This window comes from Glycine max, chromosome 5 (genome assembly GCF_000004515.6).
Source record: "Glycine max cultivar Williams 82 chromosome 5, Glycine_max_v4.0, whole genome shotgun sequence".
NCBI classification, from domain to species: Eukaryota; Viridiplantae; Streptophyta; class Magnoliopsida; order Fabales; family Fabaceae; genus Glycine; species Glycine max.
The window spans coordinates 1,817,672-1,833,197 of NC_038241.2; the positions used below are offsets into that span (position 1 = coordinate 1,817,672).

Genomic DNA, 15,526 nt, shown 5'->3' on the forward strand with positions numbered 1-15,526 from the left:
TTTTATCTCTATCAATCTATTCTTTTAATCTTTATTTCTAAATTAAATTTTTTTATCTTTTAAAAAAATTATCAATAGTTAAAAATAACCTTATATCATAATATAATTTTTTTATCATAAATTTAAAATGTAATTTATATATTTACAAGTATATATTTATTATAAATTTTAGTTATATAAAATAAATATTTATCCTTAAGCTTCTCCAAAAACAAAATATTTAACCTTAAGTTCTGAGTACACATAATTTGATAACAATCCTCATTTCATTTCAACCATTGTTTTTTCACGAGGGATTATAGACTGTTTGGAATTACGTTTATTTTCTTTATAGTTAGAACACAATCAATCTTTTATAGCTGGGACACTAACTACACGTCCTGCCTGTATATCAAATCCTAAGGTCCTTCCTTCCAAAGCAGACAATAACATTCAATTTGAAGTGAAATACTTTATAATTTTAAACTAATTTTAAATGAACTTCAAAGATTTTTTTTCCTTACTTTATATATTTACTTACTTTAATAAAGTTAAAATTAAAAATTTTAACCATAAAAAATTTAAAAATTTACCTCTATTATAAGTTTTTTTTTATAATATCCTCTATTATAAGTTATTGAATTAGTACTGCATGTAGTTGATTTTTTTTTTAAACACCATAGGATCCTAAGCCCGTTTTCTTTATTAATTAGTTAATTTTCATCGTCTAATTTGAAACAATAAATCAAATATATTATATTTGCCCAAGAAAGAAAGAAAGAAAGAAAAAAAAAAAAGTGGTGCGCGTTTTGGCACGCTTGCACGAGTCAACAAAAATAAAAGTTATAAAACAAAAGTCGTGAAAACGCAAAACCCAGAACCCTAGCCCTCGCCCTAAAACCAAAATCTCGTTGCAGTGTTTTCGCCTTTCCTCTCACACCAATGGCCGACTCTGTAATTTCGATTCAGTACCTCAAAGATTTCGTTAATTCTCAAATCTATGACGATGAGAAATGGGCCTTCAATGCGGTAACCCCTCTCTCTCTTACCCTCTTTCGTATTCTTCTATTCGATTCGCTCCCGTTCCGTTCGTTCCTTTTCCCTTTGATTCTGGCTTATGTTAATATGTGATTTATTCAATATAGCTTAGTTTGATTGTTATATAATCAAATCGAATTGCTAAGGTTGGTGCCTTGTTTTTTCTGTGTAACAGGGAGAGTGAGATAAAGCAATAGCTCCAATGTATTTACTATTTTGAAATTTTACAGTTCTATGTATGAAAATATGAGATCCTTTCTAAACTTGAGAGCTATTCTGTGTGTTTTCTTTTAATGTGCGAAGGAAAAAAAAGGTTGATTTTTTTTTTTTGTGTGTGATATGGGAGTGCCTTTAGCTTGCAAAAGGGATGGGTTGTCATTTCCCTCCCATTTTATTCATCGTTGCAACATGATAGATCCGTGACCGACCCATGATTTTATACTTTGTTGTGGTGTTGAATCCGTTGGCATTGTCAGCTGGTGTGAATGCTTATATGAAGGAGTTTTAGTTCTTGATCGAACTCGAAAATCACTATTTTATGGATTGTTGTGGGTTTTGAGACAACTGTTGATTGCATTTGCACATGCCCATGTCTGAATTTTATGAGTTGTTGTGTTAATGATTTTGTGACTTTTGGATATTTCTTCCTCTGACTAGCTGTTACCCTTATCTGTTATGTTGCTTTCAAGGTTTGAAAATGTTGATCCTCTTATTCTATGTGCCTTAGTGACTATGGCATCCCCTTTAGTTTCATAGGAATTCAGGCATTCTCTTATGTGAAACATTGTTGGTTGTGATCAGTTTTGCCAGGAAACTCTCAAGACAGGATGCCTGATTTTTTTATTATTGTAGAAATTATAGTACATGCAATTGAACCAATGAAACCTAGAAATTGATTATCCAGGACTAGGAGTAGTGAATAGCTGCTGTAACCTCTCACATAGAACAACCAACCGTTGAACCTTTTGGTTAATAAGATTGCTCATGAGCTTAGGTTAGATGAATGCTGCTACTAAGTGTTGGTGGTAGGAACATGAATAAGACTTGTGCAATGGGCTACGGCTATTCACTGTTATTTAGGTTTTACTTAATTATAAAAGTATTTGTTCCTGTTAATTCATGTTTATATCTTGGAACTTGACTTAGTTTAGAATGTATGTCGATTCTCTTCTGTTTTTTCACATGCAGAAATTGCTGCGTGCTGCTGGATTGTTCGCAGGATCAATACTACTTATGCGAAACTATGGTGACCTTATGGCAATCTGAAAGTAGAAGAACTAGTTGTCTGTCATGAGTTACTATTATCTACTTTACCAGTAATATGATGTTTATGCTTTTTTTCCCTTTCTTTTTATCAGTAATTTGAAAATGAAGTGGTTTTTTTGGTTTGAAGCTTTTGGTGAACGATGGCAATGCTTTTCCGATTGGGTTTACTTTAATAGTAAATTCTCACATACTCTGGCTAAGATGTGTTGGATATGAAATACAGTAACTATTTTCGATGTTCTTGGAAGTGTTAGGTCAAATCTCATCTGTACAAAAAAGAAAATCTAATATCTGCTAGGAAGTTTTGATTATCATTATTTGTTGCTGCTGCAAATCAAAGCTGTTATCTTAGCATGATCCCCTGCTTTGCACCGATTAATGAAGGTTAAAAATTTGCAAGTATTTCATATAACACTTTGTTGTTAGTTGAAATTCGTGGAGGTTTTGTTCCTTATTTAATGAATCTTATTCATAATTTTATTATTTTAATTTAAATCCAGTCAATAATAAAGGTTTAAAGAATACAACAGTCTTCTATAGTAGTATAAAATAATTTATATGTTAAGGTGGTTTAGTTCAATTGGTTGAGCAAGGGTGTGTGAGTTGTAAATCTCTTAACAGTGTCTTTGATTCTCACATTAAAAAAAATAATAATATATATCTAATTATTTGTGTATATTTTTATCCGATATCATCCTTAACTAAGTATGCATATTTAATTTTACATAAAATAATTATAATAAAAGTTGGGATAAAAATTTTAATTATATAAAAATTACAATTTATTTTTATCACTTAGTTGATGAACTATTTACTCAGGAGCAAATATATAAGTCGGTTCCTAAAAATGGCAATTTACAAGGTCATATACAGTTATTAAATGTGCAAAACAGATGGTTGACTCGGTTCATTAAGTGTGCATATAGAACGTGAAACACGTTTAAGTGGATGTGGGATGTATGTACATACAACGCATACAAAATAGTTTGAATATATTTCTTCTATCAATGGTTATTACGACTGTTTAACTTATTTTTCTTGGTAGTGGTTCTCCTAGTGCCAACCATGATGAAGGGTGTTATTGTTAAAGTTCTGCCATGAAAGAAGATATTGAGGGGTGTGCTTGGCTGCTGCTTGCTAAGCTAAGACACTTCATGATCTGAATCTTTTTAGAGTCTTACAGCGTTTTTATGTCAACGTTGTGGAGTTGTTGATGCAAGTCACTCCTAAAGTAACTAATAGTTGATTTTGTATGATTTATTTTACAGATTTTAGTAAATTTTGTACTAATGTAACCTTATGGGCGTTGAATCAAACACACACTTGGCGCAATTAAGTATGATAGGCCCATGTATTCTCAAATACGCATGATTCGGCATAATGGTCCAAATTAGTTCCTCTTCAAGGCAAACTTTCTGCACTTCTATGGTTGCTTTTCGTCTAATCCAAAATATAAAATTACATTATATTTCAAAAAGATTAATTCATAATGTGATTTATTTTGATAGTTTAAAAAGGTGCAGGAAGCAATTGCTCCTCTTCAATTAAGCCAACAAGTAATGATTCAACCTCTAAATTAGTAAAAGCTTAAATAACCTTTTGTTCCCATGAAATAGAGGTCGTTGGTTTTAGACTTTTACAGATTTTTGTTTTGATTTTAGTTCTACTAATTTTATTTATTTTTGTTTTGTTTTAAGGCTTGTTGTCAAGTAATAACATTAATTGATGATGTAACAATGAGGTTGATAGTTTATGAGATATAACAAGTTTTTTTAGAAACATTTTTAAGAGAAAAGAGTAAAAGAAAAAAATGAGATGAGTTTCATGATAAATTAAAATGAGCTCAAAATTAGTTAATCATTAGTTAATTTGTAGAAGTTCTCTCATATAATTTCTTCAAAAGATGAGATAACATCTACAAATTAGTTAATGATTAACTAATGAAAAGGTTATTTTAACTTATAGAAAAATTTATTATTCTTTTTTATTTAATTTTATCATCTTAGAAATGCTTCTAGAAAAGTTTATCCAAATACACTCATAAATGAATAATTTCTTTCAACTTTCAAGGTTTAATGTTGAAACATTTACAAAACGTTTTCATATTTGTTTAATTTAAAATATCATTCTTAGGTAAAAACTTATTGTTTGAAGTCTAATTTTGAAATATAATTTCTTGGCAAAATTTATTCATAAACACGTTTTTCTTTAATGTAAATTTTCAAATTTAGATTTTGTTCACTTTAAAGAATAAAGTAAGTAATTTCAATTAATAATAGTTGATAATGATATTACATATACATGAAAATAAGTTTTGCATATATTAACATATCAGTTATTAAGTTTCTCACAAGTCACAAATAACTAGTATAATTTATTTTACCTTTTTGCTTCTAATTTTTTTCATGAAAAATTACGTATGAAAATAGTATGCCATGCTTGCCCCCGTACATCTCAATTTTTTGTAATTCAACTTAATCCTTTTATGCAAAAAAAAAAAAAAAACATTTACACATGCATATTTGTCAAAACTTTGAATTTTTTTCGTACTTTCTAGTAGTGCTTTCTTGTTCAACACAACGTTTATCATTTCATACCGACATAGAAAAGTTGGAATAATTCATTCCCATATTTACAGATTTGGTAACGGGCACTTATAATGAACGAGAAAAAGAAATGCAAAGTTTTATTTATTTTAAGGGATATATCTTATTGTCAAATATCCATGGAAATATATTTTTACATTGTATAATTAAAAGTACTAAACACAGATTATTTTAAGAAAATATATCATTGTTTACTAGTAGGACGGCTGTTTTTTAAGTCTCAATTCATTTTAATTTCTATAAAATTAATTTGAAACAATTAAACATATTTAAAATGGGAGATTAGTGATCAATAAAATTAGTATAAATTAGCAGATGTTGCACATCAATATCATGGTGGAAAAAGAAAAACATACTTAAAACGTGTGTTTAAACGCCAATCTTATATTGAAATATAACACGAGATATTAATTCTTTGGTTTATAACATGAAACAAGTTGTGACTTTTCCACACGCTAGCTAGGTTCATAGTTCTTGAGTTTAACTTGACCTTGATGCCCCTAAGATCCTTTGAGAATTATATGGCAACCTGGTACGGGGCTGAGTAACAAGTGTCGTTTCGTAAATGGTGACAGTGACAGTGATTAAGGATGGATTTGGTTTCCGCAGCCGCTGATTGATGCTATGAGTCTGTGACAAGATATTAGATACGTGAACCTTTCTTTCCATTGATAAACACGTGGAAAATTTGGAATGCGTTCTCTACCTATGACTATTAACAACATGACCTGAACTAAGACAACTCTTGTGTTTTTCTCACTTCTCACTTCCCAGCTCAGGTCCACTTCTTTATGCCAATTGCCAAACCCTGTAAGCAGCTTAGCTGTCTTCCTTGTTTTTGTTCCATATTTCTGAAATTAGTATGTTTAAGTGGGGATAATTTTAGTGCTATAAGTTAGATAGATTTTGGATTTGAGTTAGTTCTGTTAATTTTAAGATGATGTAAAAGTTTATATTAGTCATTGTTATTAGATTTATTGGCTATTATTATTGAAATATTTATATATGTTCTGCCGTGTAAATTATTTGTATATAAGGTGTTTTAAGTAAAGTTTGAAGTGTGTGCGTGAAAAAATATAATTAAAAGATGAAGAGTTAGAGCTTTTCGGCTTTATTAACAAAATCAAAATCAGTAAATATTTTATCTACAGTGTGATGACAAAAATGTTATAAATGTCATACTCCATGTGTCTAGTTCAAGATGTCACAATTGATTAATGATTAGATTAAAAGAACACATAAACAAAAGACAATTCCGTTTTATAAAATTTTTTTTGAGGTTATTAAAATATAGGTGTAAAATATTTACTAAATTACTGATGTGAATGACCGATCTCTATCAAAATTAGGGATTTTTGTAATGTGATTTAGTTGGATTTTTAGACAAATTCATATAAACCAAATATAAAATAAAAATGTAGTTTGGTTTGGTTCAGTTTAAATATAACATCGAATTCAAATCAAACCAAACTAATCTTTTACGATTTGATTCGATTGAATTTCGTAATTTTTCAAAAAAAAATAATCTATTATCATAATTTAAATCTTTCAACTAAACTTACATAAGTATTATATATACTATATAATTTTAAAAAAATTATTTTTATTAAATTTTGTTTAACATATTTTAGTTAAAAATTATTATCTTTAATTTAATGTAACATAATAGTAATTTGTGTATCACCTAATATTTAATACTATTTTTTAAATATTAGTACATCTTTTTAATATTTGGAAGTAAAATATATATCTTGATTAAAAAAATAAAAAATAAAAAATTATTTAATACTTATTATTAATTATCACAATAAAAATCAATACAATTATAATATTCAGTTTATTTAGTTTGGCTCAGTTTTTTATAACAAAATATGAAAATTGGTTTAAGCAATCTTCAGTTATTTTGAATCGATTTGACAGCTAGCGATTTAATTTAGTTTTGAACACCCTTACTTAAAATATTATGTTAATCATCTTAGTGAGAAATTTTTTTAAATCATGTTTTTTCTTTCAAAATTTATTTTAATTTTATTTAAGGACATGGTTGGCTTAGACAATAAAAATAGAAAAAAAAAATTAAAGTAAAGTAAAATGTAAAAAACTGAAACCCACAATAAAAATACAAAATTTATCTCCAATATTATTTATCTCCTTAGTTTCGAACATATCTAAGAATCTCAAAAACATTTAATTCAATTGAATAGAATAAGACTGATATATGGTTATAAATTCCGTTGACATTATATTGTTTTCTACTCATAAAAAAAACTACACACATGGCACAAGAGATTTGAGCAGTTATAAATTCAAAATTATAAGAAAATTTCTCTCCTTGTATCCTTCTGTTTCTGCGTCACTTCGTGACTCGTGAGTACTATGCTGAAATCTGTGACCACACCTCGTGTTTTTTTTATCTTTCTTCGTTCCCACTTGTGAATCCGCGGATGTGGCATCGGGTCCCTAAATTAGAGCTTGCGTGTGACTTTCCTATTTTATTTCATTGCCATTCTCTTTTGTGTTATATATAGAGTGTAAAGCACTTATATCACACTTTCATCCAAAATATAAAACTTTTTTTTTTGGTAGAAAAGCTCCCAAAAACGGTTAAGGAATTTTTAGTCTTTGATCCAAACAGGCTCATCGTAGAAATCCTCGTAACTCCCTTTCCCTCTGTGGAGGAAGTGGATACGGTTTTCATTCTCCAAATTTTATGTCTGTAACTCGTTTGTTCTTTTCTCTTTCAAAGGGAATACAGGCATTCTTCAAAGGAGTTCTTCAGTTCAATGACTTCACCTTTCTCTTGGATTTCAATGGAGGAGGTGACAATAATTTTTTTTTAATACAATGCTGATTAAATTGATTCATTCATTAATACTAGAAAGTGATTATGCTTTTCTTTTCTTTAGCAGGGTTTTTATTCTGAGAAACCATACACCAACTCTGAGCAGATAGACCTTACTCTCAAGCTTTCTCCCTGTGGTCAAAATGCAGAAGAAAAAAAGATGGTGCTGGCAAGGTCATCATCATCAATGGTTGTGGAGGAAGCCAAGAACACTATGGGGACAAATGCAGAAGAAGAAAAGATGGTGATAGTAAGGTTTGGGGACTTGCAAACAATGAGAAGAGTGAGGACTGGGAAGAGATTATTAATGAAGAAGAAGCTAATGGCTGCGGCTGCTGAGGCAAAGAAGTCTCTTCCAGTGTCTCCGGCCGGTGGTCCTCAGCCTCTACCTCACTCAATTGATAACAATTTCAAGACATTTGCAAATCCTTGTCGGGATGCATGGCATGAGGGTAACTTTATTTTTCTTTACTTTGTTGACCTTGTTGTGAGTACACACTTTTTAACACACTCTCCATGTTATGTTATTTTGCTGAATCTTGGTAAATTTTAGTTAACACTGAATGTGTGTTGAAAAATAGTATTAGACCATGTGTTGTTAAGTTCCTTTCAGATGAATTTGACATGGCAATTCTTTTGCTATACTAGCTAGCATTTATAAAATAAAAAAGAAGAAGCATATCTCCTGTATTTTACAAGTTAAATTGAAAAGGATGTCATAGGCTAATTCAAACTTCTAATAATGAATTGGGAGGAAGTTATATTTCCTTACTGATGAGAGTATTACATCAAGTCATGTAAAATGTTTACAATAAGATGGCCTGTCATTTTTTGGGTGGTAGGAAATAGGAAAACCTTCAACCGCTGAGCGTAATTACTGAAGGGAGGCAAGCAATGAAACAAATAAGAGAACTCTTGACAAATATTTAACACTTCCTCACATTTGGACATGTACATTAAATTAACTAAAAATTATTAGGTGATTTAAGATTATCACATATTTATCTATATGATATATTCAAAAATTCTAATTTATAAAAAAAAATACATATCACGTGACAAATGATATGAGTTATATCATTTAGAATTATCTAATAATTGATATCTTCTACTGTGATTTACAATCTAACAGACCTCCTATTACCAGTTTTATAAGAGTAGGAATATGAATAGAGGAGCTAGTGCATCCTACGTGGAAGAGAAGGATAGCATGGGAATTATGGGGAACACACATGCAGTGACAAAGGAAAATAACATAATTGCCGATGTGGCAGATAGAGCAGAGGTGATAGATGAGAAATTATTTTATATATCGAACACAGGGGTTCATAGTTTCATCTAATCTCCACTTGACACGTATAAAAAAATATTTCTTGAAAATTGAAATTTCTTAGTTATACATCACGCATGAAGATTGGTCAGAACTTTGGACACGTGATAGTTTTGACCATGCAATAACTTGTATTTAGTTATGTGTTGAATGGAGATTGGTCAGAATTATGAGCATATGATAGTCCTGACCATACAATAATTTTTGGTGATTGAGGTAGTTGGGCGGCTAAAAGGGAGAATTGAGAGTGGAGGAAGCATTTAACTTTGAGCTGGGAATGAGGAATGATTTGGAGAGGGGACACAATGAAAAAATTATGCTTGATTACAGAACAAGGTTAATTTATTTTACTTGTTAAATCTGTTGGGAAATAACATTCTCACAAATAAAATTATTTATACTTATAAAAGATTATAAAAATACAACAAAAATTACATCGCAAGAAAAATAATAACAAATACAAAAATTTAACATGATTCAGCACTTCTTATCTACGTGCATAAAATTATCTCAAAAATATTTTCACTATCACAAAAATGATTGCAAGATTGTAACTCACCTCAAATAGTGTATTACTTTACAAACCCGAGTATCTCACTCAATGATTAGATAACACTCTTAAATAAAGATGGTTTTCTCTCAACAAAGTGACTTTGATTCATAATATCTCTTCTCACACACTCTCTTTACATGTGTTATTTCTCCACTAAATCTCTTCTTTAATTATAGTGAAGATTGTCATCAACTATAATAAATAAATTCTTTTGGAAGTTGAAACAAAAATAACTTTCAATACATCTATTCAACTAAGATTTATATAATAAAATGTAATCTTTCACTTTGCATTTAAGTCACCTAAACCTTAGAGATAAAAATTCAATTCTCAATATGCATGTGCTTATCTTTTGACTTAAAATCCTATAAAATCTTTCTCTGAAATATTTGCTTTAGTTTAAAACATTCACAAATTGGGAATCAGGCTGGTTTTGCAAATGACTTCTTTATAGCTTCCACAGGTGATTTTGCATCAAAACGGGAATATTTTGACAATTTTTCTTCCAAATAAAGCAAGAATTCCTTATGCTCATGACCGTTTCAAGCTTAGAAAGAAAACATTACAAAGGTTTTTCCTTTAGACATTATAACTCGTGAACAAACTGGTAGCTTGATTACCATAAATAAATAAATATAGTAGCAAATTTACCCATTAGGTTGTAATGCTGAGATATACTTCTGTATGGTTGTCTATTAGGACTCCCATATTGAGTAGAATATAAACTACTTGGCATGATACCCTCACTTAATGTCTTTTGGGTTGAGTTCTTCTCGTTTCCTAATTATTGGTTTTTTCGTTTAGATTTGAGTTACAGAAAATACTACTTATAGGCTAGATTAAGGTGTAAAGTGTAAACTAAACCGAATAGATTGAAAGCCTAACCAATCATGTTGAATGTGCGGTTGTACATAACACACGGGGTAGTAAAAAAAAATTAAAAGCTTGAGTATGTTTTTAGCTACATTATAATTATAATAACTAGCTCATGTATAACTACTCTGTTGCTGACAAACTCTTTTGTCTTCTTATCTTATGCTGAAGCAGGAGCTGGTTCCAACTTCCAGACACCACCCAAGAAGGAAAATGATTCCATGCTTTCATCAGTAGCAATTCAGGAAATGACACCGTGGCCCTCTGATACTATGATAGAGAGGCCAGCCAAAAAGCCTAAGCATGTTAATTCCTATCAGGAAAGTGAGGCAACGGACATTGTGAGACAAATGCCTTGTGTGATTACAACTGGAGGTGGCACAACTGGGAAGAGAACAGAAGGGCTTTTGTACAAGTATAAGAGAGGCCAAGTTTGTATTGTATGTGTCTGCCATGGCAGCTTCCTCTCCCCAACGGAATTCGTGATGCATGCTGGTGGTAAGGAAGTGGCAGATCCCATGAAACACATCACTGTTTGTTCTGATTTAGTTTATATCAATGGAGATGGGGCTGGTTTATCACCAGGGCCGTGGAAACCATAAGGCCAATCAGACCTTTGTCTTAGGCCCCCAAGAGTTTTTTTTTTTTTTTTACATTTTTAATATTTTTTGTCAATTTAAATTATTAAGTGGTAAATTTTATTAAGATATGATTTATGATTTGTAATCATTTTTTCATTAATAAGACTACATAATCTTAAGTTATGAATGTAATTGTCATCGTAAATCATTTATCTAAAATTTTTAATTTATTTCAAAATGTTAAAGAAAATTATTTTATATCTATTTTATATTTAACCTCTCATTTACCTAAAAAAAACTATTAAAATTAGTACAAAATTTAAATTTAATGTCTATGGTTGATATATAAAAAAAAGATATTTTGGCGAAAAATATTGTTTATAAGATCACACATTTAATTAAAATTTTATTTCATGTTGATATTTTGTATACATAAATTAATTTAAATCTTTAATTGAGTCGATTTGAAATTTAAATAATATTTAAAATATCAACTCACAATTTTTTTTAAAAAAATTAACAAATTGTATTAAATTAAAATTTAAAATAAATTTTATTTTATGTCTTATAATCTCTATATAGGACTCTGACTATAACATATATAAGTCAATAACTCTTCTGAACTATTTTGAGAAAATATTATTTTTTATTTCATATTTTTACTAATATTTGTAAAGAATAACGAGAATCCTTTGATTATAGCCTCCAATCAAACAAAATCAACCAAGCCATTAGAGGACATAAAGAAAAGGGGCTGAAGTTATTTTCTAAAAGTGATTTTATTTTCACACCTCTAAAATAAAGGAATTTATTAATTTATTACAAAAAATAAGTTAACAAGTTATAACTATAAATTTCCTTTATTAATTTTAAAAGACAATCAAGTGTAAGTTAACAAACCTCAAAACAAAAGAGGTATTGAACGTATATATATGTATATATATCTCTCTCTATATATTGACAATCCCTGTCAATATCCTAAATAGATTTTTATTGATAATTGTTGTAACAGTTGCTACTGAAAGAAGTTTTTCAAAATTAAAATTGCTTAAATCATATCTAAAATTAACAATGTTACAAGATAGATTGAATGAATTAGCTATTTTATCTATTGAAAGCGAAGTGTTAGAATTGCTTGATTATAAAACTCTGATAAATGATTTTGTAGGTAAAAAAGCTAGAAGATTAATATAAAAATTGATATTTTATATAATATACTAAGTTTCTTTAAGATTCTTGTAAAAAAAAGACTCCTTTAACATTTTCGCCTTAGACTTCAAAATGTCTGTCCATGACCTTATTTATCACAAACCACTTTTAGAACGAGGAGAAGCACCTAACACCCCTTTTAGAATGTGTAGAAGCAGCTAAGAATCCTTATAGTTTTCCATAATTATCTTATCCATGGTTCTAACGACAGTGTAAAGGGAATTTTCATCAAAGACAAAGATAGTTTCTCGTATTTGCTATATAGCCTTCACATTAGTGTTGAAAACAAATAAATAAAGAGGCTAAAATAGAATTATACAATATTTATAATTATTCTTTTACATTTTTGCACATTATTTATATGCATATCTACTAGCATATACTTATATAAAATTTAAAAGTAATTGAAAAATATAATGATATAAATCGTTATAGATTATAAACTCAACACTTGTTTAAGATGCTGGTTATTGCACTGATTATTTTCAAAATTATATTTATTATAATTCTTTTACAAAAGTAATACATAGAAATCAAACTCGTAAAATAACATTTCATATTGATAAAGTTGGTAATAACATTTTTTAGGTTAAGTGTTAGGACTAACTTGCTTTTAAAATAAAAATATTTAAATATAAATTACTTTATTTCAAACTTAATTTTTATAATCAATTTTAATATGAAAAGAATCCAAACACACACACACACTTGACAAAACAACGTTTGGGCCTAGGGGCCTCCTTTGAATAACAAAAACGCAATGTTAGCTATCTACCAGAGTGTCGAATTAATGGAACGCGAGATGATCATCTTTCATCTGTGTCCTTGACCTAGATATTTTTGGTGGAGAGCGATGAAGGAGAAGATGGCATCACTGCTTCTTCGCCAAATGTGACTAGGCCTTCTCTGGATGGATCCTCTGATTGACTCTAAGAAGTTTGTGGAAGTTTCTTGGAAACTATTTGTTTTTTTATAATTAAATTCCTGATGTCCCTTCTTGTGTTTCTTCATATTAAGTCTTGATGTACTCGTTCCTTCTATTATTTCATTTTCATCATTAACTATCATTATCTGATGCAGAACTCTCTCTTGGCTTCAATTGTTGTGAGTAATAACTGTTGCCCTTGATTCATGGCTATAATGATAGGATAATGATGGATGGACACCTTTGATCTTCTAGTCTAGTATTTTAACATGGATCTAATGAGAAAAAAAGAGATAAAAGATGTAGAGTTGTCAAATGAGTGTGTGTTTGTGATATATCGTTATAGTACTCGAGGCATGTTAGAGTGTGCACTTAGGTTAAAGAATTAAGAGTATAATTTTTTTGTTAGAATACGTACAGTACATTTGTGTTTTTTATGTTTTTTTTATTCTATGATTTTCATATTAAAAATATATATTTTAATTCTTAACCAATAATAGCACTAGTTAATAAGATTTATTCTTTTATGTTTTTTTTATTCTTTTATGATTTTCTCATTTTTCTTGCTAACTCATGCACAACAAGATTTATTTGCCTCTCCTAGGGAAACTCACCATTGAGTTTGTAATATTTGACAAATTGGCTCTACATTTGTTGAGAATTGCAATGAGATCTTGAGGAACCTGATTTTGGACTTGCAAGGAAATCTATTATTATTTTACAATAGGTTTCAAAAACAACATTTCTCAAATTTAGCCCATTCAATTGCCTGATACAGTACGTATGCCTCTCTAGTTAGGGATGAAAATGAGTCAAATCAAGTTAAGTTTTACTAAGCTTGAGTTCGGTTTGAATTGAATAAGTAAGATGAGTTTGACTTATTACTTGTTATAGGCTTTTTTCAAAGGCTCAGCTAGTCTTACATATAAGTCTGACTTGACCTACGAGTCTATTTAAAAATTTGCTTAAAGACGCATTTGATCAATTAATTACTTTAAAACTTAGTAAAATATTAACTAAAAAAAAGAAACTTATAAAATTTCGTAAGTAATGTATAAATTAAAAAATAATTGATAAAAAAAATCATATTGAATTCAAGTCGTTAAAACACAAAATATATAAAAAAAATGAAAAAAAGAGCATAATATTAATAAATGTATGAACGTGCAAAGGGACGTACGTAGAGGTGAAATGCGTATACAATACAACGTAAAAATACTTTTATTTTCTATTTATCATTTTATAAGAATCTGAAGAGTTTTAAAAGTTTTTTATTTAATAATAATAATAATAATAATAATAATAATTATTATTATTATTATTATTATTATTACTACTTAAACATGCCGCATTCTCAAGCTTAACAAGTTATATTTTGGATTTCGTCTTTTTATCTAAAAAATCTTTTTAAAAAGCTTGAATTTGAACTTTACAGTAAACAAGTCAAGCCGAGTCGAACCTTAAATAGGCCGAACAAAAGACCATTTGACAAGCAGTTCGACTCATTTTCATCCCTACTTCCAAGAGAGCAACAAGACCATGAGCAATAGAAGACTTTGCCCTTTTGAAATTGGCCCAAGTTGTCTCGGATACACATGCCAACAGAAAAATTACTTTCATTGTTGAAGATGGTTGCGATGGTGGCTGCCATGAGTTTGGAGAGTTTTAATTTCCACAACAACAACCAATTACCAGGAACTTTTAAATGTTGAGTGTTGAAAACGCATTCCATAATTGCATGATAAGGGAAAAGGAGAATTATGTTTCCTGAGTAATTATCTGAGGCATTATGTTTCCATGTTAATATGTCCCAGTTAGAGATGTGGAAAAGGGGTATCTGTTGAATTTGAGCTGCATCCGTAGGGGTGAAAATTTGATCAATGATATCCTTGCGCCATGGGAATGAAGTTTGATCAATAAGGTCAGCAACAGTGAGGTTTTCAAGTCCAATTTGAGGTAGACCAGAAACATAAGGATGAGAATTAGAATTGAGTCATGGTTGGTTACAAACATTTATAGAATTTCCATTACCAATACTCAATTGCATGCCTTGTCTTAACACAATCCGTGAAGCGGTGAGACTAGGCTTTGAGAATCCATGAAATTTTCATTTGAACACTATTTAGCTTTGAAAACTTTTAAAACAATAATATTTTGGTTGGTCAACAAACTCAAACTTTGCTTCCCTAAAACAAAGTAATGTGGGAGTAATTTTTGTCAAGTAATAATTGTGGTGGGAGGAAAAATATGTGTTAAAAGAAAACGTATTTTCTTGTGTGTATTTTATGTATAATAAGTTTAGAGCCTAAAACGAATAAAAAAGG

At 29.5% G+C, this 15,526-nt stretch overlaps 2 protein-coding genes across 4 annotated transcripts; both read left to right on the forward strand.

The window, feature by feature from the left end:
* Positions 1 to 828: 828 nt before the first annotated feature.
* Positions 829 to 2,519, forward strand: LOC106798696 (mitochondrial import receptor subunit TOM5 homolog). The gene is made up of 2 exons (XM_026128629.2): positions 829 to 1,008; positions 2,206 to 2,519. The coding sequence occupies exons 1-2, from the start codon at positions 922 to 924 to the stop codon at positions 2,281 to 2,283; spliced, it is 165 nt and encodes a 54-aa protein (XP_025984414.1). The 5' UTR covers positions 829 to 921; the 3' UTR covers positions 2,284 to 2,519.
* Positions 2,520 to 7,441: 4,922 nt separating this feature from the next.
* Positions 7,442 to 11,322, forward strand: LOC100776397 (ninja-family protein Os03g0419100). Of its 3 annotated transcripts, none has more exons than XM_041015867.1 (3): positions 7,442 to 7,708; positions 7,796 to 8,183; positions 10,659 to 11,322. In XM_041015867.1, exons 1-3 carry the CDS (start codon positions 7,673 to 7,675, stop codon positions 11,087 to 11,089), a joined length of 855 nt encoding a protein of 284 aa, XP_040871801.1. In that variant the 5' UTR covers positions 7,442 to 7,672; the 3' UTR covers positions 11,090 to 11,322. The 3 variants fall into 3 exon arrangements, with proteins under 3 accessions (XP_040871801.1, XP_006579502.1, XP_040871802.1); XM_006579439.4 differs by having other exon boundaries at positions 10,662 to 11,316; XM_041015868.1 differs by having other exon boundaries at positions 7,799 to 8,183; positions 10,659 to 11,316.
* Positions 11,323 to 15,526: the final 4,204 nt, after the last annotated feature.